The sequence below is a fragment of the Tachyglossus aculeatus genome, chromosome 14 (assembly GCF_015852505.1).
Source record: "Tachyglossus aculeatus isolate mTacAcu1 chromosome 14, mTacAcu1.pri, whole genome shotgun sequence".
NCBI lineage: Eukaryota > Metazoa > Chordata > Mammalia > Monotremata > Tachyglossidae > Tachyglossus > Tachyglossus aculeatus.
In genome coordinates, this window is record NC_052079.1 from 19,326,306 (window position 1) to 19,354,095 (window position 27,790).

At 46.5% G+C, this 27,790-nt stretch overlaps 1 protein-coding gene across 3 annotated transcripts in view; it reads left to right on the forward strand.

Moving 5' to 3' along the window:
- Window positions 1-8,017: 8,017 nt before the first annotated feature.
- The window catches only part of CNOT2 (CCR4-NOT transcription complex subunit 2), a 121,191-nt gene continuing 101,418 nt past the window's right edge, over window positions 8,018-27,790 (forward strand). For 2 of the 3 annotated variants that reach the window (XM_038756241.1, XM_038756242.1), the window contains exon 1: window positions 8,022-8,099. In XM_038756241.1, the coding sequence (XP_038612169.1) occupies window positions 8,095-8,099 (5 nt within the window). In that variant the 5' untranslated portion in view covers window positions 8,022-8,094. Of the gene's footprint in view, window positions 8,100-27,790 lie in introns of all 3 variants that reach the window. The other variant, XM_038756243.1, reaches the window with a different exon arrangement.

Sequence of the window (27,790 nt, forward strand, 5' to 3'; positions counted from 1 at the left end):
CTGTGTGACTTTGGGCAAGTCCCTTAGCTTCTCTGTCCCTCAGGTACCTCATCTGGAAAATGGGGATTAAGCCTGTGAGCCCCATGTGGGACCCTGATTACCTTGTACCTCCCCCAGCGCTTAGAGCAGTGTTTGGCACATAGAAGTGCTTAACAAATGCCAAAATTATTATTATATAGAGATTGGGAGGGGAGTGAGGGAGGGAATGTTTCTGGAGCCCCCTCCCATACACCGGGGCCACTCTTTCTTTCTTCTGGTGAAAAGAGGAAGGTGAAAATTTGAATGGCCAGTTGGTGCAGATGGCATAAGTTGAGTATCGTGAGCGGTTTCAGGCCTTTCTTTCCTGGGCAAAGATGAACAGCTGAAAAAGTAGGACTGTTAGGCTGGATGATTTGGCAGCCAGAGTAGCCAATGGGTTAAAAACAGAATGAGGCAATGTGGCCTAGTGAAAAGAGAATGGGATGGGGAGTCTGGAGACCTGGGTTCGAATTCTGACTCCATCACTCGCCTGCTGCGGGATTTGGATCAGAAATTGACATTTAAATTTCTCGGTGCCTCAGTTGTCTCATCTGTAAAATGCGGATAAAATCCCGGTTCTCCCTCTAAGCCCCTGTGGGGCGGGGACTGTCTCCAGTCTGATTACCATGTGATTACCCCAGGGCTTAGCACACGACGATCGTTATGATTGTAGTTTTGGGATTCTCTTTTGGCGGGAGATGAAATAAGGCAAAACTGGTGAATACAACTGCCAAAGGCCCCCAGAAGGATGAAACCATGGGAATTGTGGAAGGTATCTCTTGAAAGCAGAAGTGAAGCTAATCAGGTAGTTTTCAATCCTGGTGTTTTTAAAGTTCAGTTTTTATATTGGTGGTGTCTGAGATTTTTACTGAAGGCTTCCTTTCACACCTTGTGAGTATGCAGAATTGACATTGTTCAGGGACAAATAACAATCACGGATGTGAAAGATGGGGGAGTTGGGAATGATGCATCCAGATGCATTTTAAAGTTGGATTTTTGTGCATTTTAACTTTGGGAAATTGATAATGGAAACAGAGTGAAGATGGAACTTTTCCACAGTTGGAAAAGCAAGTGAATCAATCCCTCAGTCATCTTTATTGAGTGCCTATTGGGTGCAGAGCACTGTACAAAGCACATGGGAGAGTACAACGGAGTTCATAGACATTCTTTCATTTGTATTTATTGAGCACTTACTGTGTGCAAGAGCACTGTACTAAGCGCTTGGAAAGTACAATTCGGCAACAAAAAGAGACAATCCCTACCCAACAACGGACTCACAGTCTAGCCATGTTCCCTGTCCTCAAAGAACTTACAACCAGTATGACATAGTGGATGGAGCATATGGGCTGGGAGCCACAAGGACCTGGGTTCTAATCCCAGCTCTGCCACTTGTCTGTCTCCCCCTTCTAGACTGTGAGCCCGTTGTGGGGTAGGGACCTTCTCTACAGGTGGCCGACTTGTACTTCCCAAGCGCTTAGTACGGTGTTCTGCACCCAGTAAGCGCTCAATAAGTACGATGGAATGAATGAAATGTGAAGGGGTGTGGGAAGCAGCGTGGCTTGGTGGAAAGAGCCTGGTCTTGGGAGTCAGAACGCCGGTCGTGGGTTCTAATCCCAGCTCCGCCCCTTGTCAGCTGTGTGACTTTGGGCAAGTCACTTCACTTCTCTGGGCCTCAGTTCCCTCGTCTGTAAAATGGGGATTAAGACTGTGAGCCCCCCGTGGGACAACCTGATCACCTTGTAACCTCCCCAGCGCTTAGAACAGTGCTTTGCACGTAGTAAGCGCTTAATAAATGCCATCATTATTATTATTATTATTCACTTCTCTGCGCCTCAGTGACCTCATCTGGAAAATGGGGATGAAGACTGTGAGCCCCATGTGGAACAACCTGCTGACCTGGTATCTTCCCCCAGCATTAGAACAGGGCTAGGCATATAGTAAGCGCTTAATAATTGCCATGATTATTATTATTATATAGCTTTAATTCTATTTGTTCGGACGATCTTCACACCTGTCTACACGTTTTGTTGTGTGATCTGCCTCTGCCTCTGCCTCCCCCTCCTAGACTGTGAGCCCGTTGTGGGGTAGGGACCGTATCTACAGGTGGCCGACTTGTACTTCCCAAGCGCTTAGTACGGTGTTCTGCACCCAGTAAGCGCTCAATAAGTACGATGGAATGAATGAAATGTGAAGGAGTGTGGGAAGCAGCGTGGCTTGGTGGAAAGAGCCCGGTCTTGGGAATCAGAACCCCGGTCGTGGGTTCTAATCCCAGCTCCGCCCCTTGTCAGCCGTGTGACTTTGGGCAAGTCACTTCACTTCTCTGGGCCTCAGTGACCTCATCTGGAAAATGGGGATGAAGACCGTGAGCCCCACATGGGACAACCTGATCACCCTGTAACCTTCTCAGTGCTTAGGACAGTGTTCTGCACATAGTAAGGGCTTAATAATTTCCATCATTATGATATAGCTTTAATTTTATTTGTTCTGACAATCTTGACACCTGTCTCCATGCTTTATTTTGTTGTCTGCCTCCCCCTTCTAGACTGTGAGCCCGTTGTGGGGTAGGGCCCGTCCCTTCAGGTTGCCGACTTGTACTTCCCAAGCGCTTAGTACAGATATAGCCTTAATTTTATTTGTTCTGATTATTTTGACACCTGTCTCCATGCTTTATTTTGTTGTCTGTCTCCCCCTTCTAGACTGTGAGCCCGTTGTGGGGTAGGGCCCGTCTCTTCAGGTTGCCAACTTGTCCTTCCCAAGCGCTCAGTACGGTGTTCTGCACTCAGTAGGCGCTCAATAAATACAATGGAATGAATGAATGAATATGAAGGAGTGTGGAAAGCAACGTGGCTTGGTGGAAAGAGCCTGGTTTTGGGAGTCAGAGGTGGTGGGTTCTAATCCTGGCTCCCCGCCTTGTCAGCTGTGTGACTTTGGGCTAAGTGAAGTCCCTTCACTTCTCTCGGCCTCAGTTCCCTCATCTGGAAAATGGGGATGAAGACTGTGAGCCACCCGTGGGACAACCTGATCACCTTTTTACCTCCCCAGTGCTTAGGACATAATAACTGCCATCATTATGATATAGCTTTAATTTCTTTTGTTTTATCTTGACACCTGTCTCCATGTTTTATTTTGTTGTCTGTCTCCCCCTTCTAGACTGTGAGCCTGTAGGGCCCGTCTCTTCAGGTTGCCGACTTGCCTTCCCAAGCACTCAGTACGGTGTTCTGCACTCAGTAGGTGCTCAATAAATACGATGGAATGAATGAATGTGAAGGAGTGTGGGAAGCAATGTGGCTTGGTGGAAAGAGCCCAGTCTTGGGAGTCAGAGGTGGTGGGTCCTAATCCCGGCTCTGTTCCTTGTCAGCTATGTGACTTTGGGCTGACAAGTCACTTCACTTCTCTGGGCCTCAGTTCCCTCATCTGGAAAATGGGGAGGAAGACTGTGAGCCCTTTATTTTTATTCTGACGATTTCGACACCTGTCTCCATGTTTTATTTTGTTGTCTGCCTCCCCCTTCTAGACTGTGAGTCCGTTGTTGGGTAGGGCCCGTTTCTTCAGGTCGCCCGCCTGTCCTTCCCAAGCACTCAGTACGGTGTCCTGCACTCAGTAGGTGCTCAATAAATACGATGGAATGAATGAATGGGAAGGAGTGTGGGAAGTAACGTGGCTTGGTGGAAAGAGCCCGGACTTGGGAGTCAGAGGTGGTGGGTTCTAATCCCGGCTCCGCCCCTTGTCAGCTGTGTGACTTTGGGCTGACAAGTGAAGTCACTTCACTGGGCCTCAGTTCCCTCATCTGGAAAATGGGGATGAAGACTGTGAGCCCTTTAATTTTATTTGTTCTGACGATTTCGACACCTGTCTCCATGTTTTATTTTGTTGTCCGCCTCCCCCCTTCTAGACTGTGAGCCCGTTGTGGGGTAGGGCCCGTCTCTTCAGGTCGCCCGCCTGTCCTCCCCAAGCGCTCAGTACGGTGTTCTGCACTCAGTAGGCGCTCAATAAACACGATGGAATGAATGAATGTGAAGGAGTGTGGGAAGCAACATGGCTTGGTGGAAAGAGCCCGGTCTTGGGAGTCAGAGGTGGTGGGTTCTAATCCCGGCTCCGCTCCTTGTCAGCTGTGTGCCTTTGGGCTGACAAGTGAAGTCACTTCACTGGGCCTCAGTTCCCTCATCTGGAAAATGGGGATGAAGACTGTGAGCCCTTTAATTTTGTTTGTTCTGACGATTTTGACACCCGTCTCCATGTTTTATTTTGTTGTCTGTCTCCCCCCTTCTAGACTGTGGGCCCGTTGTGGGGTAGGGCCCGTCTCTTCAGGTTTCCGACTTGTACTTCCCAAGCAATTAGTACGGATATAGCCTTAATTTTATTTGTTGTGATTATTTTGACACCCGTCTCCATGTTTTATTTTGTTGTCCGTCTCCCCCTTCTAGACTGTGAGCCCGTTGTGGGGTAGGGCCTGTCTCCTCAGGTCGCCCGCCTGTCCTCCCCAAGCGCTCAGTGCGGTGTTCTGCACTCAGTAGGCGCTCAATAAATATGATGGAATGAATGAATGAATATGAAGGAGTGTGGGAAGCAACGTGGCTTGGTGGAAAGAGCCCGGTCTTGGGAGTCAGAGGTGGTGGGTTCTAATCCCTGTTCCGCTCCTTGTCAGCTGTATGACTTTGGGCTCACAAGTGAAGTCACTTCACTGGGCCTCAGTTCCCTCATCTGGAAAATGGGGATGAAGACTGTGAGCCCTTTAATTTTATTTGTTCTGACCATTTCGACACCTGTCTCCATGTTTTATTTTGTTGTCTGTCTCCCCCCTTCTAGACTGTGAGCCCGTTGTGGGGTAGGGCCCATCTCTTCAGGTCACCCGCCTGTCCTCCCCAAGCGCTCAGTACGGTGTTCTGCACTCAGTAGGCGCTCAATAAACACGATGGAATGAATGAATGTGAAGGAGTGTGGGAAGCAACGTGGCTTGGTGGAAAGAGCCCGGTCTTGGGAGTCAGAGGTGGTGGGTTCTAATCCCGGCTCCGCTCCTTGTCAGCTGTGTGCCTTTGGGCTGACAAGTGAAGTCACTTCACTGGGCCTCAGTTCCCTCATCTGGAAAATGGGGATGAAGACTGTGAGCCCTTTAATTTTGTTTGTTCTGACGATTTTGACACCTGTCTCCATGCTTTATTTTGTTGTCTGTCTCCCCGCTTCTAGACTGTGGGCCCATTGTGGGGTAGGGCCCGTCTCTTCAGGTTGCCGACTTGTACTTCCCAAGCGCTTAGTACGGATATAGCCTTAATTTTATTCGTTCTGATTATTTTGACACCCGTCTCCATGTTTTATTTTGTTGTTTGCCTCCCCCTTCTAGACTGTGAGCCCATTGCGGGGTAGGGCCCGTCTCTTCAGGTTGCCGACTTGTCCTTCCCAAGCGCTCAGTAAGGTGTTCTGCACTCAGTAGGCGCTCAATAAACACGATGGAATAAATGAATGTGAAGGACTGTGTGAAGCAACGTGGCTTGGTGGAAAGATCCCGGTCTTGGGAGTCAGAGGTGGTGGGTTCTAATCCCTGTTCCGCTCCTTGTCAGCTGTGTGACTTTGGGCTGACAAGTGAGGTCACTTCACTGGGCCTCAGTTCCCTCATCTGGAAAATGGGGATGAAGACTGTGAGCCCTTTAATTTTGTTTGTTCTGACGATTTTGACACCTGTCTCCATGCTTTATTTTGTTGTCTGTCTCCCCGCTTCTAGACTGTGGGCCCATTGTGGGGTAGGGCCCGTCTCTTCAGGTTGCCGACTTGTACTTCCCAAGCGCTTAGTACGGATATAGCCTTAATTTTATTCGTTCTGATTATTTTGACACCCGTCTCCATGTTTTATTTTGTTGTTTGCCTCCCCCTTCTAGACTGTGAGCCCATTGCGGGGTAGGGCCCGTCTCTTCAGGTTGCCGACTTGTCCTTCCCAAGCGCTCAGTAAGGTGTTCTGCACTCAGTAGGCGCTCAATAAACACGATGGAATAAATGAATGTGAAGGACTGTGTGAAGCAACGTGGCTTGGTGGAAAGATCCCGGTCTTGGGAGTCAGAGGTGGTGGGTTCTAATCCCTGTTCCGCTCCTTGTCAGCTGTGTGACTTTGGGCTGACAAGTGAGGTCACTTCACTGGGCCTCAGTTCCCTCATCTGGAAAATGGGGATGAAGACTGTGATCCCTTTAATTTTATTTGTTCTGACGATTTCGACACCCGTCTCCATGCTTTATTTTGTTGTCTGTCTCCCCCCTTCTAGACTGTGGGCCCATTATGGGGTAGGGCCCGTCTCTTCAGGTTGCCGACTTGTCCTTCCCAAGCGCTCAGTACGGTGTTCTGCACTCAGTAGGCGCTCAATAAGTACGATGGAATGAATGAATGGGAAGGAGTGTGGGAAGCAACGTGGCTTGGTGGAAAGATCCCGGTCTTGGGAGTCAGAGGTGGTGGGTTCTAATCCCGGCTCCGCTCCTTGTCAGCTGTGTGCCTTTGGGCTGACAAGTGAAGTCACTTCACTGGGCCTCAGTTCCCTCATCTGGAAAATGGGGATGAAGACTGTGAGCTCTTTAATTTTATTTGTTCTCACGATTTTGACACCCATCTCCATGTTTTATTTTGTTGTCTGTTTCCCCCCTTCTAGACTGTGGGCCCGTTGTGGGGTAGGGCCCGTCTCTTCAGGTTTCCGACTTGTACTTCCCAAGCAATTAGTACGGATATAGCCTTAATTTTATTTGTTGTGATTATTTTGACACCTGTCTCCATGTTTTATTTTGTTGTCCGTCTCCCCCTTCTAGACTGTGAGCCCGTTGTGGGGTAGGGCCTGTCTCCTCAGGTCGCCCGCCTGTCCTCCCCAAGCGCTCAGTGCGGTGTTCTGCACTCAGTAGGCGCTCAATAAATATGATGGAATGAATGAATGAATATGAAGGAGTGTGGGAAGCAATGTGGCTTGGTGGAAAGAGCCCGGTCTTGGGAGTCAGAGGTGGTGGGTTCTAATCCCTGTTCCACTCCTTGTCAGCTGTATGACTTTGGGCTCACAAGTGAAGTCACTTCACTGAGCCTCAGTTCCCTCATCTGGAAAATGGGGATGAAGACTGTGATCCCTTTAATTTTATTTGTTCTGACGATTTCGACACCCGTCTCCATGCTTTATTTTGTTGTCTGTCTCCCCCCTTCTCGACTGTGGGCCCATTGTGGGGTAGGGCCCATCTCTTCAGGTTGCCGACTTGTCCTCCCCAAGCGCTCAGTACGGTGTTCTGCACTCAGTAGGCGCTCAATAAATATGATGGAATGAATGAATGAATATGAAGGAGTGTGGGAAGCAACGTGGCTCTGTGGCAAGAGCCCGGACTTGGGAGTCAGAGGTGGTGGGTTCTAATCCCGGCTCCGCTCCTTGTCAGCTGTGTGACTTTGGGCTGACAAATGAAGTCACTTCACTGGGCCTCAGTTCCCTCATCTGGAAAATGGGGATGAAGACTGTGATCCCTTTAATTTTATTTGTTCTGACGATTTCGACACCCGTCTCCATGCTTTATTTTGTTGTCTGTCTCCCCCCTTCTAGACTGTGGGCCCATTGTGGGGTAGGGCCCATCTCTTCAGGTTGCCGACTTGTCCTCCCCAAGCGCTCAGTACGGTGTTCTGCACTCAGTAGGCGCTCAATAAGTACGATGGAATGAATGAACGGGAAGGAGCCGCCCCCTACGTGTGGGGGGGTCCGGCCATGGGGCTGAGGGGGGCTGGCGCTTCCTGGGCCCCGCTGAGGGGGAGGAAGATGGCGGCCCGTGCAGTGGCGGGCTCGGGCCGGGAGGGGGCCGCGGGCCCGCTGAGGGGAGAGCGCGGCCATCGCGGCTTCATCGTTCCCTCAGTCCCCGGTCCCGTCCCCGCTTCCTGAGGCGCCATCGCCGGCGTGAGGAGGGATCGGTCTCCTCCTCCTCCCCTTGTCCTCCTCCTCCTCCCGCCATTCCTCCTCCCCCGGGCCGAGCGGAGCCCGCGGCGCCGCGGGTCACGGCGCGGGTCAGAGGCGAAAGGTCCCGCTCCCAGCAGCCTCCGCGGTGGGTACGTCGCCATCTTGGATTCGCGGGACGGGAAAATTCATGCGGTGAGTTTTGGGCCCATTGGGGGCCGGCCGGCGGCGGGGCGCGCGCCGCGGGGGCCGCCGCCCCGGGGGGCCCCGCACGGCCGGGGGAAGGCGCCGGGGCCGGGACGGCCGCGGCCGGGGGCCGGCGGGGGCGTCCCGGGCCGCCGCTGCCCGGGGCTTTTGTCTGGGCTCCGAGACGGACAGACAGAGAGAGAGAGAGAGAGAGAGGAGAGAGAGAGCGGGGGGGGGGGGGGGGGGGAGGACGGAGCGCGCGCCGGCGAGGGGGGGTGCGCGCGCGCGCGGGGGGGGGGGGGGGGGCCGAGGCACGTAAAGCGACGTTCGTTCGCCTCAGGCCCGAGGCCCGACCAGCGCCGCCGTCGACGACGCTTCCTGAGGAAGAGCAGGCCCAGAAGCCTCCCTCAACTTGGGCCCCAAAGGGGCCGCTTCCTCCGCCCTCCAACTTGGGGAAAAAGGGCCCCCCCACGGGGGGCCAACTTTTATCCCCCAAGCCGTTTTCAGCGCTTAATAAATGCCATTATTATTATTGCTAAGCGCGGGGACCCAGTTGGTTGGCTCCAGGGCCTTCCCTCCACACACCTCGGCCATTAATCCTTCTCACCCCCATCCACGGCCTCCCCCCGCCTTCATTCAGCGCCTAGTGCAGTGTCCTGTGCACATAGTAAGCGCTCCATTGGCCCCCCCACGGATGGCCATCTTTTGTCCCCCAAACTCTCAAATCGACCCCCGTTTCTCCCGCTTAGTACATAGTAAGCTCTTAAATGCCATTGTTATTAAGTGTGGGGACCCAGACGGTTGGCCCCAGCGCCTTCCTTCCACACACGTCGGCTATTAATCCTCTCATTTCTCGAGCCTTTTCTTCTCATCCCCATCCACGTCCTACACCCCCCCCCTCCGCCTTCATTCAGCGTCTAGTCCAGTGTCCTGTGCACATACTAAACGCTCAATGCCCCCCCCCCCACACGGATGGCCAACTTTTGCCCCCCAAACCGACCCTCGTTTTCAGCGCTTAGTACATAGTAAGCGCTTAAATGCTATTATTATTAAGTGTGGGGACCCAGGCGGTTGGCCCCAGGGCCTTCCCTCCACACACCTCGGCCCATTAATCCTCTCGTTTCTCGAGCCTTTTCTTCTCATCCCCATCCACGGCCTCCCCCCGCCTTCATTCAGCGCCTAGTCCAGTGCCCTGTGCACATAGTAAGCGCTCCAGTGGCCCCCCCACGGATGGCCAACTTTTGTCCCCCAAGCCCTCAAATCGACCCCCGTTTTCAGCGCTTAAATGCCATTATTATTAAGTGTGGGGACCCAGGCTGTGGGCCCCAGGGCCTTCCCTCCACACACCTCGGCCATTAATCCTCTGTCTCTCGAGCCTTTTCTTCTTACCCCCATCCAAGGCCTCCTCCCGTCTTCATTCAGCGCCTAGTCCAGTCCCCTGTGCACATAGTAAGCGCTCAATGCCCCCCCCCCCCACAGCTGGCCAACTTTTATTCCTTGGTGCCCCCCCCCAACCCTCAAATCGCCCCCCGTTTTCAGCGCTTTGCACAAAGTAAGCACTTAACAAATGCCATTATTATTATTAAGCGTGGGGATCCAGGGGGTTGGCCCCAGGGCCTTCCCTCCACACACCTCTCGCCATTAATCCTCTCGTCTCTCGAGCCTTTTCTTCTCCCCCCCATCCACGGCCTCCCCCCCTCCTTCATTCAGCGCTTAGTCCAGTGTTGTATGCACACAGTAAGCGCTCAGTAAATACGAGTGAACGAATTCAGCGGCGGGGAGGAGGCAGGTTGACTCCTTTTTAGATGAAATCCGGGCTCAGGCTTTCCCCGACACACACCAAAAATGAAATCCGGGCTCATACTTTTTCTCTCACACACACAAATCCTCCAGGCCTGCAGCGTTTCCTGTTAGTTGCTGCTCGAGTTATTTTCCCCCGTCGCGAGGTAGCTCGATGGGAGGGAAACCGGTGACTTAAAAACCCTTTCCTTTCAACTTCAGCCATATCTAGGGATAGGGGAGGGACTATACGAAGGACAGCATTCTTTAACGTTGGCCACATCAGCCGCCAGACGGACTCATAGAAACCACGAAAATATTGGAGACACAGATGTGGTTAAAACCGTCGACTTCCACGTTCAAAAAAAAAAAAATCCCCAACAAAGGTTCATTAAAGAGCCCTATTTCTGGAGAGGAAGGGAACCCAAGAATGGTTCATTCAACCACTTGAAATCATGGTGGCTTGGGTTGCCTTTGGTGATCCTTACAGTAGAATGGCTGCATCTCTCCCATTTCTTATTTTTATTTTTTTTGGAATACTGTTCTTTTCTACTCGGAAAGGAGCTGGAGATTGCCCCTGGGATAAGGAGTTAAATTTCAGGATTTCTGGGTGTACCAGGTTCTTCTTGATGAGCTGAGGATTTGCCTGAACTGGCATAGTGGTATTATGGCTGCTAATAGGTTTTTAGATGTTACTCCTTGTTAGTAATATTAAAAGCCTCATTCTCCTAGCCTGGAGCATTTAGTACGTTGCTTTGCACTGTATGCCAGAGTGCATTTCCAAAAGGTTTTTTTTTTTTTTTTTTTTGGTGGGAAAGGTAAGGCTCCCAGAGTTTCTGAATGATTACCAAATGGGAACTTAGGGCCTGAGAAAATTGGGTTCATCAAAAAGTTCAGGGAAAGAGAAATGATTTTTCTGAATATTAAGTTTTATATAGAAGTGTCTTAAAGTCTTGATTTTCGGTGGGGTCTTTGACTAGAAGGTGGTTCCAGAGAGAATTCTAAGTTCAAATTTTGGCATTGATTTCAGGGTTTAGCTTCTCTAGCTCAAGAAGAAGGTTTCTTTTCATTTTACCATTGTTCTCGAAAATAAATGCTGCCTTGCCATTGCAGGGAAGGGATTGAGGAAATAAGTATCCCTTGGCACTATGGCATTACAGAGGTAGAATAAGAGTCCCCTACTAGTCTATTCAATACTTTGACCATTTTAGCCCAAATCTAAACATCATTTCTTGGCAGATGCCTATTGTTCAAAGCGTAGTAGTTTACTGACTCAATCATCCCACTCTGAAGGAAAATAACTTCCTGTGCACCTAAAGAGCAACAAAGACTTTTTTTTTTTACTTTTAGTTCTTCTCCAGATGCTTAGAATTGATTTAAAAAAACCAATAGGCAGGTCATGGACTCACAGGTACATTAAAAAATGAACTCAACTTTGGAAAACAGGAGGGCAGATGTCAGAGGAGATTGTCTTCTCACCACTTAAGTGGCAGCGAAAACAAATAAGTGATGTAGGTTGTAATACATAGAATGTATAGGGTGTAATGCATCCTATAAGGCTAAGAGGGTTGTAATAGGACACACCATCAAGGAACCTGAATCTCCCCTTGTCTTTAAAGGGATAAGACTGTAGGATAAGGTGAAATGGGGACTGGAATGGACTGTGAGCCCCGTGTGGGACAGCCTGAGAACCTTATATCTCCCCAGCGCTTAGAACAGTGCTTAGCAAATAGCAAGCATTTAACAAATTAAGGCATATAGAAACATATCAACCTCTTGGGTCACTTAAGCCTTTTATGTAGTTGTTGAAAGTAGGTATTTTCAGGGTTTGGGGTAGACTCCCCCACTCCCTTCCAGAAATATTTGGGCTTTCATTGCTTTGGTTTCTATCTCGGGAGTAAATACAGTTTTTGAAAGAAAATATTTATCTCTCGAAAGATCCAACTCGGCCTGAATTACAGAAAGGTGAATACACATCAGAGCTTATTCGCAATTTGTTGAAAATCTCCGATTGACCTCATTTATTCCATGCTAATACATATTACGTAGGCTCTGAAATTAACAAAGAAATTGAGAGGAATTAAAACTTATCTCTAATTCGGGCTTTGTTGATTTGTCTGTGGAGGGTAATGAGTGTCCACGTTAGTAGAACCTGCCCTCTGAAGATTTAGGTTTTCCTTGATTTATATTCCTCACACTCAGTTCTTGCGGAACGTGTGCTTTTATGGCAGGTTTGGGATAGAAGGTGGTTAGGGAATTAGGAAGTGCTCTTCAAAAAACTTGCGTCTCTGCGGATCGAATACGGTGTGGGAAGAACTAGTTGTGTGTATGTGATGCGTGCAATGCTAGACAAAGCTTGAATGTTGTATTATTGCATAAATTTTCCATAATGTGGGGCTCTGGGTGATGGGAGAATTGAGTGTATAAAAAAAGTAATAGCAACAGGAAATGGGTTCAATTTATTTTGCACTAAAAAAAAAACTAGCCCACTCTGCCTCCATCACATACTTAAAAACGTGACTTGGAAGGTATTTGAGGCGAGGTTGTGGAAATGATGATAGTGCTGGTTACACAAAAGGTACTACTAAATTTTTATGATTTTAAGTGTAATCTAGAGAGCCAAGGAACGAAAGGGCTGAAGGTACCAATGGGTACCTGTGGGTTCGTTTAAGCCAGTGATTTCAAACATTGGAACACCAATGCTGTGCAGTAATATTACCGGAATCATTTGGATTACAGTCACTGCCTTAGAATGTTACTAATGTCCAGGGTATCAAATGGACTGCGTTTGTGGTGAGGATAATTTCCATTTTCTACCTCCTTTTTGGGTCATATTTAGAGGTATTTAATCTCAGTAAGAAGATGGAGCAAGAATAATGGTATTGAGCTGAAGGGATAGCACCCCTTTTCACCCCCCCCCCAGAAAAAAAACCCAAACCATAAAACAAAAAGCCAGAATAGGAACCTCTAGGTTATGTCAAATGTCAATACTTTTTATTTCATTGACTGCCCTCCAAGACAGTCTAGAAACTCCAAGTTTGCTTTCCAGTTAGTTTTTTTTAATTTATAATGCATCTAACGTAGTGCTTAGTTCAGTGCCTGGCACAGGGTAAACCCTTAAATTCATTCATTCCATCGTATTTATTGAGCGCTTACTGTGTGCAGACCACTGTAATAATAATACTAATGATGGCATTTATTAAGTGCTTACTATGTGCAAAGCACTGTTCTAAGTGCTGAGGAGGTCACAAGGTGATCAGGTTGTCCCACGGGGGGCTCATTCTTAATCCCCATTTTACAGATGAGGTAACTGAGGCACAGAGAAGTTGTGACTTTCCCAAAGTCACACAGCTGACAATTGGCGGAGCTGGGATTTAAACCCATGACTTTTGACTCCAAAGCCCCTGTGCTCTTTTCACAGAGCCACGCTTGGGAGAGTGCAGTACAACAATAAACAGACTCATTTCCTGCCCACATTGAGCTTATAGTCTAGGGGCGGGTGTGGGGGAGGGAGAGACAGACATCGATTCAAATAAATAAATGACAGATACATACCACAATCTTCCACCCGGCATTATTTGATTTCTCAACTCCTTACATAGCTAAAGCCACACAAAGCTAAATGTCTTAGCACAAAGTGACATCAGTACATTTCTGTTAATAGGATACTTAGTCTATATTTTTCCTAATGTTTGGGTGAATATCTTTTAAGAACAAGTCATGTTATGTGGGAATGAATGTCATGGAGGTTACATGTAAATTCTTCAGTGATAAGGGGAATCCAGTGAATATTATTTTCTGCAGTTTAGCAATGGGTACTTGCAGGGTTCTCTGCAGATTTAATTACTGATTTTCCTAGTAAGTGTTCTTTGAGGTCATCAATACAGTGCCTATTTTGTGTACATGGGGATCAAGGCTAATTTTGGGCTAAGATGGCTTTTCAATATAAAATTTCCCTTATTTGACCTTTTGGTTCAATATGTGGATTTTTATTTTTATTTATTTATTTATTTGCAAGTCAGTCAGTTCTCCTGTAAAGTGGGTTTTCATTATGCAAGAGTGCCCTTTGAGGCCCCGGGGAACGTTCTGACAACACCCATCCGTCTGGATAGGATGCGATGGGTGCTCGCTGATTCTTCGCACTCAGGTCCGTACATGCGCTCACACACTTATCCAGCAGCAGGTGATTTAACGTCGTAGCCCTATTTCCCCTAAATGCAGGGACCTTCAAGAACCCGGGTCTTGCGGTACAGAGGCCTATTTTTGTTCTCTTCTGGTCTTTTCCTAAACCATTTTCGGTGATGTATTTAGCAAAGCCGATGGTAGGTAAGAGATGGTCCTTAGGAGAGTTGGTGTCACTTGTCTTAACGGGCCCTCCGAACCAATGTGCGGTGCAGGTATCTTCCACCCTCCTTCCCATCCAGTACACAGATAGAAAGCATACGTCGGGGACGTGATACCAGCTAGTCATGGTGGGTCGGAGGGGGTTTGACACTGGGTAACTCTTCCTGGCAGATGAACCAAATACGTAATAATAGTAATAATCATGATGGTATTTGTTCAGCGCTTACTAGGTGCCAGGCACTGTTCTAAGTGCTGGGGGGCATACAAGGTAATCAGGTTGTCCCACGTGGGGCTCACAGTCTTAATTCCCATTTTACAGATGAGGGAACTGAAGCACAGATAAGTGAAGTGACTTGCCCAAAGTCACACAGCGGACAAGTGGTGGAGTCGGAATTAGAACCCATGACCTCTGACTCCCAAGCCCGTGCTCTTTCCCCTGAGCCACGTAGGTGGCAGTTTTCTCTGTACCTGGGTGTTTCAAATGAGGTAGCTACATGATTTTTCCATTTTAATATCCGGATGCAGGATCAAGCCTCGCTTTTATGGATCAGCCTCCAGACTAGTTGTGATGGCCCGTGGTATCGTTCAGTGTTAAAAATATTCGGAACCACGGAAAATTGGGGTTGGCTTCGTATCTCCTGTTCCAGATACACCTTGGAGATACACCGTAATCTGCTGAATTTGATATGTCTTTAAATTGTTTAATGCTGTAATGGGAGAGTCTTTTCCACATCCCCACTACGCAGCGTGATTTACGTCGGTATAATTTTTGAAATAAGATTTTCAATGAGACACTTTTTCAGTCCTGTTTTTCCATGTCTAAAACAACATTCCAGGACATAGTTGGGTTGCCACTTCAACATTAATGTCCTTCAAGGCAGTATTCAGAAGGACATGGTTCCTTCTATTGGTAAAGATAGTTATTGTTGAAATCTTTGCAAAACTCGATTGCCCAACTCCAACAGCACGGACGTAAATCCACCACTGCTCCCCAATTTTTTTCCCCTTAAATTAGGATAAGCATTTTATATAGGTATTGGAAATAGAAGGCATAAACTAGTAACTGGGTTTGCCTAACTGGAATGACTGAATTATCAATTAATATGTGGTTAATTTCATATTTTAATGGGACTCTTAAGTGTTTCAGCTCTAGGTCTTTATAAGGTGCATGAAAACTTCCTTGAAATAATTGTCAATTTTGCATGTTCAACGCCCTCCTGTAGTTGAGAAGTGGTTTAGGACCCATTTAAAATCACATTCTTAGTTAAAGTTAAATGCGTTATTTTATATTTCAGCACAATTAAAATTTTTTGTTGGGGCTTGTAAAATTAACATATTCTAAATATTCTATTTTGCTTCCTTTCCTTTAGTCACAGTGGGTATTGAAGTTAGTCTTAAAGTGTAGTTTAAAAACTGTCTCTGGAGGCTTTGTCTAGTGATTGAGGGCTGCTTTTATGTTGCCCAAGTATGAGTCTTTAACTTTGAGATATTCCAAACCTAGTACCCACAAATAAAAAATTTTTGGTTTTAGTTTTAATGGGAAACTTAGATATGTAACATTCTCCCCCACTAGATTGTAAGCTTGTCGTGGGCAGGGAACATGTCTCTCAAATCTGTTATATTGTACTCTACCAAGTGTTTAACAGTGTTCTGATAATAATTATGGTATTTAAGTGCTTACTATGTGTCAGGCACTGTACCAAGCGCTGGGATGTATACAAGCAAATTGGGTTGGACACAGTCCCTGTCCCACGAGGGCTCGGTCTCAATCCACATTTTACAGAGGAGGTGACTGAGGCCCAGAGAAGTGAAGTGACTTGCCTAAGGTCACACAGCAGACTAGCGGTAGAGATGGCATTCGAACCCCTGACCTTCTGACTCCGAGGCATGCGCTCTATCCACTAGGCCATGCTGCTTCTCTGGAATATTTAATTCCAAAGAATTGTCATCTTCTGTGGTGGAATTGTGTTGGGAGGAAAGGGGTGTAGGTGATAGTAGTGGTTGTAGTGGTTATTGAAGGCTCAGTTAGTGCAGTGCACTCCTCTTGGCCCTTGGAATAAATAGAATAAAGAAGTGACCTGCTTCCTGCACACAGGGAGCTTAAACTCTTTTTGGGAGAGACAAACATAAAAATGTTATAAACATTTCCCCGATTCTATTATTTTACTTTTTCACGTGGTATATTTAATGTTGCCACATAGAACAAGAGGAATACCATTACTAAGTCGGATCAGTGATCCCTTCAGCTCGGTATCCTGCCTGGAGCAGCTGCAACAAGATGTTTGGGGGATCCTTTGAGGCGATTGCCCACCGTAATATTCATCCTAATAATAATGATAGCATTTATTAAGCGCTTACTATGTGCAAGGCACTGTTCTAAGTGCTGGATGGTTAAGGAGTGTCCATTTAAGCATTCCAACCTTTTCTCTCTCCACCCCTAACCTTTAGTTACCTGTAATGGACCTCTCTCACATCCATGCGTTGATCCAAAGGTCTCTTGGAATTTACTGATAAGTTCAGCTGTCACCACTTGGGATGTGACAAATTCCGTATGCCTCCCACTGGCTCGAGGCGGAAGGCGTTCCTGTGTTTGCTTGGTGCCGTCAGTGGATGCCCCCTCCTCCGGTTGTGGGATTCATCAGTCGGTGGTATTTACTGAGGGCTTACTGTGTACAGAGCACTGTACTAAGCGCTTAAAAGAGTACACTACAGAGGAGTTGGTAGATACATTCCCTGCCATCAAGGAGTTGGCCTAATAGATAAAGCACAGGCCTAGGGCTCAGAAGGTTCTGGGTTCTAATCCTGGCCCCGCCAGTTGTGCTGTGTGACCTTGGGCAAATCATTTCACTTCTCTGGGCCCTCATCCATAAAATGGGGATTAAGACTGTGAGCCCCACATGGGAGAGAGACTGTGTCCAGCGCGATTTGCCTGGATCCACCCCACTATTTAATACAGTGCCTGGTGCACAGAAAGTGCTTAGCAAATACTACAATTATTATTATTACTGTTAGTAGTAGTAGTAGAGTCCAAGCAATTGTGCTCACCATCACCTATTTTCACTTCCGCCCCTCAAAGCTGCTACATGTAGTGGTACCACAACCCAGAACACTCTCCCGATTTTGACTGCCTTTCTTTCTCTGAAGTCTTCTCCGGTTCCCCATTATGCCCTTACAAAAATGGGTTGGCCAGACCAATTCCCGATTCCCGATACTCACCTAGCAGAAAACGGATTCACCGTTCTCCTGGCACACGTACAAGGGTTGTGTTTTTGTCATCCCTCTTGTTCAACATCTCTTAACATCAAATTGTGTTCCCCCCGTGAGCATAGAAGAGCATTCACAGTTCCCTAAATGTTAGTGAAAGTTGGAGATGTGGGAGAATCTAGTTTGTGCATTTTGTCTGTATTATACTGCCTTAGTGCTTATACACCTGTGTCAAGTTTTTACTGTTTTCTGTTAGTTGGAATTGACTTGAGAATGAATAGGAAACAGCTTTATACGGAATGCGAGTGGGACCGCCCCTACCTTGAATAAAATGGAGCAGATTTCAACTACGTACTTATTATAAAGTGCTACCGAATTGGATCTGCAGGTCCCGTCATGTAGCACTCGCTGTTAATCAGAGCGGCAACTGTGCAAGTACAAACTTGTGGTTTTTGGGGGGCCCTACCTCTCTGAGGATGTAGAGTAATCAGGTCGTGTATCTTCGTGAACCACAGCTGGTCTCCACTAAGGCTTGCACTATGCTTCACTTCTAATGTACGCCTTGTCAGTGAATAACAGAAGCGGGCCAGTTTGGATTTTGTAAAGCACAGAGCATAACTTTTCTCCCCCCAACCTTCCCATAGTGGCCTGTCTCTCAGGGATAGTTAAATTCTCAATAGTCTCAACAAGTGGTAGCCAAACTTGAGAAGAGTTCACACTCAGCAGGGTGGGTGGAAAAAAAAAATCTCTCAGCCTGGTTGAAAAAAGTGGGTACACCGAAGGGGTGGGGTTGGGCTTGGGCTGCCATTATTAACTGTGCTATGGTCCTAATGATCCAGTCGGGTCTTCATTAATGACCTTTCATTTGTGTTGGCCCAACTCTCCCATTGTATTGTGAGCTCTTAAAGAGAGGGGACTATGTCTTTGCGCCCTTCAATAGCCCTGCTCATCCCACAGGTTCTGGGTCTGGGGACCTCTAGTCGGTAAGCTCGTTGTGGGCAGGGGATGTGTCTGTTACATTGTTGTGTGGTATGCCTCCAAGCGCTTAGTACAGTGCCCGGCACACGGTAAGCGCTGAATAAATGTGATTGGTTGAGTGACCGGACTGGGCTGTCGGCAGGTTACAGCCAAGTTTGGATCTGCCCTGGTGCATCACTTGTTTGCTATCTAGTTTGGGTTGCGGGGAGACATTGGAGGTTGGATGTGACCAAAAAGGTCTCAGCGTAAGTAGACTGAGACTTGCTCCAGGATTTATTTGACATTTGCAAAAGCTACAGATACTTCCCCAGTAACTGAAAAAGGAGGCCGCATTAGTAAATTCTGGTTCTCTGGGAATTTACCTGAGAATTGGGGAATTAAATTCTGGACTCTGAAGCGGTGGACATTTGGCAGGAGATATTGTTCGCCGGGCAAAAGTTTGGCGGTACACCAGGGGAAAAAAGATGGGTGCAGGAAGACTGTGTTGTTGCAAAGCCACATTATTTTTGCAAGAGGTTGGTTAAGTGGAATAAACAAGATATGATACAAGACTATTATGTAAATAGAGTTTTTAATAGAGAATAGTTAAACTCTTTACAGTTAATTACTTTCAAATACTGAATCTTTCCTAGAGCAGTTGGAGGGAGATGAATTTATGCAGGTGAGTTCTCTTGTAGGGAACTGTGAAGTATCCAGGAACTAAGATGTAAAAGTTGGTGTCTTCATGTCGAGCAGATGCTGAGGAAATAAGTTGGATTGAGTTGAGAATAAACCCTTCAATATTTAAGATTTGCAAGCTCTCAACCCATTGTCTTAAAACTAGAGCCTAGTAGGAAAATTATGGAACTGCATATAGTCACTGCCATTTTGCGGCCATGAATAGAATTCCCAAACAAATGCATCTTGAGCATTCCCCTTCCAGCCATGGTTTTAAGAATCCTCCCCCACTCTACCTTGAAAACGCTTTTGGGTTATTACAGTGCGGTCGGAACACAATTTTCTGAGGACTCAGCCCAGGTAGCAGCTCCAGGCCTGCCCGTCCAGCAAGAGCTGTTTGTGGAGGGGTCAGGCAGTTCCACTCTTACTGAGCAAAGGTCAGCAGAAGAAAGCACCTGTAACAGTCCTGGCACTTCCTTCTGTCTCTCACTAAGCAAATACCTCAGAGCAGAGTGGCCAATGGGGCCTTGTCAGGGATCGGCAGCCTAATTACAAGATCATCATCATCATCATCATAATTATTATTACTGTAGTATTTGTTAAGTGCTTACTAAGTGGGGTAGATACAAAATCATCAGGTTGGACACAGGTTCTGTCCCACATGGAGCCCACAGTCTTCATCCCCATTTTACAGATGAGGTCACTGAGGCCCAGAGCAGTGAAGTGACATGCCCAAGGTCACACAGCAGACAAGTGGCGGAGCCAGGATTGTAAGAATAATAATACTGATGACATTTGTTAAGCACTTACTCCGTGTGAAGCACTGTACTAAGCGCTGGGGGGGATATAAGGTGATCAGGTTGTCCCATGTGGGGCTCACAGTTTTAATCCTCATTTTACAGATGAGGTAACTGAGGCCCAGAGAAGTTAAGTGACTTGCCCAAAGTCACACAGCAGACAGGTGGCGGAGCCGGGATTAGAACCCATGACCTTCTAACTCCCAGGCCTGGGCTCTATCCGTTAGGTCATGTTGTTTCATTCTCCACCCCATCTGGGCCTCCCAAATGTAGTTATCGTCTCCTCATTTGTGTCTGGGTTGTGTTTCAATATATTATCATTCCTGTTGCGTTTGTCTCTGGTCTCTTCTTCCCACTAAACTTTTAAAGTGTGAGCCCCATGAGGGCCTGGGTCCGTGCTTAATTCTCACCAGTGTATTTTCTCCCAGTGCTCTGTACAAGGTAGCGGTTAATAAATGCTATTATTCCTCCTCCTCCCTCTCATTTTGCAGAGGAATAAACCGTGGTCCATGGTCACAGAGAAGGCCAATTTGGCCATGATGATTAGAACCCAGATCTGTTAGAGTCCAGTGCCCTTGTGTCAGTCTGCCCCACCTTATCAGAAGAGAAAGACATTAGATGTGGACTCTGTGATAAAATTTAATAACCCCACTACTTGTCCTTGATGCAGAAGAGCAAACAGTGATAGCTATATGTCCTTGTCATATGTCTGTATAAAGATATGTCTGTCTTTATCATGTGTCTGTGTTTCATATGTCTTTGACATATGTCACATGTCTCTATGTCTTTGATTGTCTTTCACTTCCCAGCTAGGCAGTCTATCAGGTGCCAATATTTTAGAAAACATAAGATTTCTTGACAAAATCTCCACTTTTCCTTCTCTGAATATCCCCTTGTCTGGTGGTTTTTGTATCTCTTCCACCTTCTTTCCCAAAGCCTTTTTCTTGTCATTGTTTTTCTTACCTTTCCCTTTTAGGTGGTCTTCTTTTTTTTTCCATGCATCCAAAGAGCAAGTCCATCGTGATTTAGCCAGAATTCTACTGTGTGCAAAAATAAGGTTGGGAGAATTGTTTGGAAGACCCAGCTTACCAAAAACCTGTCAGTTAAAATTGGCAGTATTTATCTTTGTAGCATTTTGGGAATCTGTTCTTGTCTGTTGGTTTCTCTCTCTATCCTGGGAAATTACTTTATCCAGAAAATGAACCGAAAGAGTGCTTTAGTTCATCTCAGTTCAGAAAGCCCCTGTAATAGAAAGACCTCGTGAACTGAGCATCACTTAGGATAGAATTGAGTTTATTCCCAAGTACTGTTCTCCCAGATTTCCATTCACCTTTAAGGCCTAAGTGTTGGGGTGCATCTATATCTCCTACGGCGAGGCGGTCGCAGTGCTCTGTAGTACTTGCTGTGCACACGTCCACTTCTCCCGACAGCATGTTTCACTTCCTCCAGACCGGCTCCTGTGGTGAGAGGGATGTTCCCCAACTCTGCAGTTGTGTCCTAGTTAAAACACCGAGTGAAAATTTTGCATCCTTGCTGAGCAGAGTGAGCATATGGGAGGTCTTCCGAGTCGATATTTCAGTCATGCCATTGGGATCTTAATGGCGATTTAGTCGATAATGGGAAATTCTGTAAAATGCCAGCCTATTAAGTTACATTTTCAGAAGGTGGCTTTAACAAAAGCTTCTTGGCCGTCTTCAGCTTAGCTGGAATAAGTCTTTGTGGGCAGGGAACACGACTACCAACTCGAGCGCTCAGTACATTGCTCTGCGCATGGTAAGCGCTCAATAAATACCATTATTGATTGATTCATAGATCCAGCCCTGAGTTGACATTACAGGTAAAATTGAAAAGACTTTTGCTTTAACTTTTCCTTTAGTGGAAATTTTATTTACGGATTTTTTTTGTTTTTAAAATTCGATCCGTCCTAGTCTTCCTGAATAAGTAAGCAGGGGAAATCATTTTAATATGTAACTGTCTTTTCAGATGGATCAGTAGATAAAAATGAAGAATATGAGAAATACCATGTCTGGGATCCCTCTAACCCAGTGTTCTGCCCCAGACAGCATGAATAAGATGTTGGTAGGGAGAAGGTGATTTTGGTGCCATCTTGAATGCTCAGAGGCCACTTCGGGTGTTTGGGTCACCCGAGCCACCTGACAGGATCATTCTGAGTGTTTTCCTGGGCTAATAGAAAGAATTGCTGGCTATCAATATGTAGGCAGGAGGCTCACTTTGGTAGAGAAGCAGTGTGGCTTAGTGGATAGAACAAGGGTCTGGGAATCAGAAGGACCTGTGTTCCAATCCCAGCTCTGTCATGTGTCTGCAGTGTGACCGTGGGCCCCGGTAACTTCTCTGGGCCTCAGTTACCTCAGCTGTAAAATGGGGATTAAGAATGTGAGCCCGATGTGGGACTCTGTCCAACCTGGTTAACTTGTATCTACCGTAGTGCTTAGAACAGCGCTTGGCACGTAATAGGTGCATAACAAGTACCAAAATTATGTATTGCTTCTGTGAAGCATCTCCTTCAATTGGCTCAATCCCAACTTCTCCAGAGCTAGTTATGGAAGGTGTTACTTGGTGGTCTCCAGGCTTCACCTAGTCACCTTCTCTTGGGGTCAGTTTGGGAAACTGGCTTTGATTTTCCTGGGTACATCCATGCAAGAGCATTGGTACACAAAAATAAATGAGATTGGACCTGATGGAAACTATGAAGTGCATCTGAGCACTAGTTAAGTGGGAAGATAAATGAGCCCTTTTTTCTATTTCCCTCAGCTTTCCCGTCATGCGGGGTTACGTGCTCTGGGCTTAACCGGGACTGTACCTGCACACAGCCATTTCTTCCAACACCACATAACATTCTCACCAGATAAGCATAGGTTTTAGGAAAAAGGCTTCTTAATTCCCTGACAGCTTTCTGGCGAAATGTGGTATAAAAACACTCATCATCGAAGAACTTGGTCGGCCTATTTGTTAGTTTAAAGGCACTTTTCTCTTTAAGGGAGGATAAATGGGAAAGGTAAGAGTGTTTTCACTCACAAAATCGCGTTCTTAACTTTGAAAAACGTTCATTTAAAAGACAGAAGGAGCCACATCTAGCTTGTAATGTTTGTAAGTCATGTTGGACAGCAGACCAGCTCTCCCAAGTCTTGGAAGGTAAACAAAAGAAATTGAGGACATGCCTTTGTCTCTATATGCATGTTATGTAGGCATGAGACATGCCTATGTCCCTAAATGTCTATATATTTAAAGGTATGTAAATATACAGTTGAAGGCCGTGGTTGGATGGATGTGACTTGGGAAGGTGGAGCTTAATTGGGGAAGGCTTCGTGGAGGAGGTGGGTTTTTGTGAGGCTTTGAGCATGGGGAGAGCGAGCCGGACATTAGGGTTTGAGCAAATGGTTAGAGGTGCAAGAGTGGAGAATGAGGACTAGTTAGCAGGTTAGCTTGAGAGGAATGAAGAATTCAACCTGGGATGCTGTGGGAGAATCAGTCAGTGTTAGAGCACTACTAAGTGCTTGGGAGAATACAGTATGACAGGGTTGGTAGACAGGCTCCCTACCCACAACACGCTTACAGTCTAGGGCCCGGAGATGGTGAAAGAGAGCACCAGTGGACTGCCTTAAAAGCAATGTTTTGGAATTTCGGCGTGATGCAGTGGGGAGTGGGTAACTTGAAGGTTTGGAGGGATAGAGCGATGGGCGGAGGGATGACATTTTAGAAAAACAATGCAAATATAATTCTATTTGGCACGGTTGTTATAAATAATGCTAATTCACCTCAAGGTGAATGTAACCTCAAGAGATTTACACCCTTCTAAAACAGAATCCACGATCATTTGGACCGGGATTATTGTATGAACCTAAAGTTCAGCACATACTGTAAAAATCAGCCAGAGAAATTGGCTGCCAAAGGGAAAAAGTCAGAAAGATAGAGGCGACAGCTCTGCACAGGGTATAACAATAATAGTGGTATTCATTAAGCACTTACTCTGTGCTAGGCACTGCGAGGAGAGTGCTGCGGTGGGATGGAGAAAGAGGCAGGAACAGAGGCGGTAGGTCCCCGCAGAGGTGAATGTGGGGGGAAAAGGACAAAGATGCCTGTTAGAAATTTTGAACTGCAACCAATGAATAAATGTGTGGTATTTATTGAATACCTACTTAGTGCTAAGCACTGGAGTTGGGTGAGGGCAACAGAGACAGACGTGTTCTCTGCCTCCAAGAAGTTTAAGCTGTAATGAGGGACGGGGAGGAGACGGGTAAAAATTAACAACAAATGTGGGTACACAAGTCCTGAGGGTAGGAATTACATATGTAAGTGCTAAAATCTCTGTTAGTTGGGGGAAACCTCTTGTCACCTGAGTGGATCTGTCTCCCACCAGGCTTGTCTCCAAAGCCTTAGCTGAGGAGGCCAGTTAATGACAGAATGTGCTCCCCAGTGTCAGTATTGCAACCTTTGGGGAATGACTTAGAATTACCTGGCCTGAATCTTTCAGTTTGCTATTCAGAAAATTCAGCCAAGGGACAGAAGAAATGCCATTTCAAGGCTTAAACACTGTCTTCAGGCCAGGAATCTCTGACTCGAAGGAAAACAGGTGATGGTGGTTCTCTTTGCTGTCTGTCGTAACGATTCGAAATGAACTGTCTAATGTTCCTAACTTTCCCCTGTTCACCCCCAGCTTTCCATCTTGTGACCTGTTGTCACCGTCAAGGACCCATTTGGAACCTCTTGTCCTACGTTCTGCATATGTGTCTGGGAAAATAGGGTCCATGTATGGCCAGATCTTCCCCAGTGTGCGTGTTCCGTACAGTTAAATTGTTTTTCTCCCAGCCTAGTTTGTTGGCTGCCAACAGTTTTTAAGTTGTGCTTGACATTTTGTGAAACAAGTAGAGCCGAAAGGATCAGAGACCTTTAATGGGTTGTGCTGCAGAGAGAAATCCTTGTTTCCGGCACCTTTTTGGCAAGTAATTTTCAGAGTACCGTTATGTTAGGGCAGTGATACCTATTCACCGCATTACCCTGCCTTACTGTTTCTCAGGCCATCCAAATTCACCCCTTAACAACAATCCAAGCCACTGCTGGTTTTCATCTTTCCTTTGTTTGGACCTTGGAGAAGGAGAGGAAATGAAAGGAAAAGAATGTCATTAGGGGGCTGGAGTTGGAGAAGAAGTTGCAGCTGGATTTCACAGAAGTGAGCTTTAGAACTTCAAAAGGAAAAATGGAAGATTGGTTTGATAGGTTGAGGCCCAGAGACTGAGGTAGTCAGAAAAGGAGAAGCAATCTAGTGGACGGTGTTTGCTTATGGAGTTGTTAATAATCATTTACAATGACTGCGTAATTTTGGTGCTCAGTAAATGACTGCTGGAACAACAAACCTCTTCAGGGTGCCTCAGTAATGGAAAGCAAATCATTTGTAGGAGACAAAAGGCAGCCTAGCTTTTTATTTCCAATCAGTTCTGCCCAGGGTGCAATTTTAATATTGACCGTCTTTGTATTTAGACTCTTGCCCATGTATTCCGATCAAGACTCTCAACTCATTTTCTCCATAAGGGACATTGAAGGGACGAGGCCTGAAGGCCCAGCTCTCTCCCCCACCCCCAAAAAGAAGAGAGCAAACATGAAAGTATTTCCAAATGCCTGATATAGATAGTTTAAAATTTTCGTTAATGTCGTACCACCTCATTGCATCACTTGAATCAGAACTAAAAGCTAGCACCAGTATTTAGAGGCAAGTCATCAGTCTTCTAGACTGTGAGCCCGCTGTTGGGTAGGGACCGCCTCTATATGTTGCCAACTTGTACTTCCCAAGTGCTTAGTACAGTGCTCTGCACACAGTAAGTGCTCAATAAATACGATTGAATGAATGAATAGTGGTTTTGACTCCCATCTTTTGACCTTTAAAACTATCTGGCATTCCTCTCGTTTTCCCCAGCACTGCCATAATGTGTTGTTTTACGCAGTTTGCAGACCTCTCAATCCATTGTATCCCGATTGTAGTTATATAGCATCTGTGATTTTCCCCTCCTTCCCCCCCACCCCCTCAAAGTGTCTCAAGTAACCAGCCTGGGGTAGTGTAGGACTTTGTGTCTCTGAAGTCCTTGAGATGGCCCAGGCTCCGAAGTGCCCAAGACAAGCTACGAGGGCTTTGGAAAACCGAGCACCTGGAATTTGAGAGTCTCCCGCTCCGTCTCCTCCACCTCTGGTTGGGAGAGGCAACCGAGGGAAATGGGTGTTTGACCTGTTGTGCTCCAGGGGTGCTGGCCGTCCACCTGGGGGGAGAAGGGATGGGGACGGGGGTGGTCTGTTTGGTGCCTTCATTCGGAAGTAAACTGGAAGCTCATTGTGGGCAGGGAATGTCACTGTTTATTGTTGTGTGGTACTTTCCCAATCTCTTAGTACAGTGCCCTGCACACAGTAAGCGCTCAATAAATACGATTGAATGAATTGAATGAATGGAAGGAGGCACCAAGGGAGGTTTCGGGTTCATGTGGTCCATTTCCCTGGCCTCTCCACTTTCCAAGCTGATGGAATGCGCTCTCCCAAGCGCCTTAGTGCAGTGCTGTGCACATAGTAAGCGCTCAATAATCAATCAGTCCTATTTATTAAACACTGACTATGTCCAGGGCACTGTACTAAGCACTTGGGGGAGTCTAATATAACTATATAACAGTTCCCCCGAGCCCCACCGCAAGCTGCTTGATCTGTGCTACCTGTTTGGACAGTGGGAGTACTTTGTACAGATTTATCACTTATTTTACTTGTACGTATTTACTATTCTATTTATTTTGTTAATGATGTGCATTTAGCTTTATTCCATTTGTTCTGACGACTTGACACCTGTCTACATGTATTGTTTTGTTCTGTCTCCCCCTTCTAGACTGAGTCCGTTGTTGGGTAGGGACCGTCTCTATATGTTGCCAACATGTACTTCCCAAGCGCTTAGTACAGTGCTCTGCACACAGTAAGTGCTCAATAAATACGTTTGAATGAATTAATGAATGTGGGAGGCTGGAAGTCGGGGGTAAATTGCTATTTCTCCTGGTGTCCCATGAAAGTGGGAGAAAATGTTAATGAAGAGCTGCCATCAACAACTGCTCTTGTTGAAGTTTTTGTGGTAGATTTTTAATCCCACCTCTAGGACTAACGTGCTCAAGTATGGAAGGTAGAGCTTTAAACAGCTGTCAATCAGTTATATTTATTGAGCACTTACTGTATGCAGAGGACTGTACTAAGCTCTTGGGAAAGTACAGTAAAGCAGAGTTGGTAGACATGTTCCCAACGTATCTAAAATACAGGTACTATTTCCAGTCCATCATAATAATAATAATACTGATGGCATTTATTAAGCACTTACTATGTGCAAAGCACTGTTCTAAGCACTGGGAGAGCGCTTAGTCTCATGCTTTGTGAGAGACTAAATACTGGGCTGGATGAACCATCGATTTGATTTGGAATCTAGACTGTGAGCCCACTGTTGGGTAGGGACTGTCTCTATATGTTGCCAACTTGTACTTCCCAAGCGCTTAGTACAATGCTCTGCACACAGTAAGCGCTCAATAAATTGATTGATTGATTTGGAATGACATTTTTTTATGTTCTTTTCAAAAGCAGTTTCTTATGCAGCGTCTAAGGAGCCACTCTGTGGTAGTGCCAGGGATTCATTGACAGTGGGGCCAGGCCATGATGGGAAAGAGTATTGAAGAGCATATGCACAGGAGCCAGTCATGCGGTGACCATTGAAGTGTGAATTCACTTGGGGACTGAATATTCACACCCCCAGAATCCTGCCTGGTTACATACCCAGTATTGTTAATTCTTTAGGAGCATCTGCACACCATCAGCATCATAAGAATGATGGCATTTAGCACCTATTCTCTTGCCAAGCACCATGTTAGGTTCCAGCCTAGACACAAGGTAATCAGACCAGACACATTTCCTGTCCCA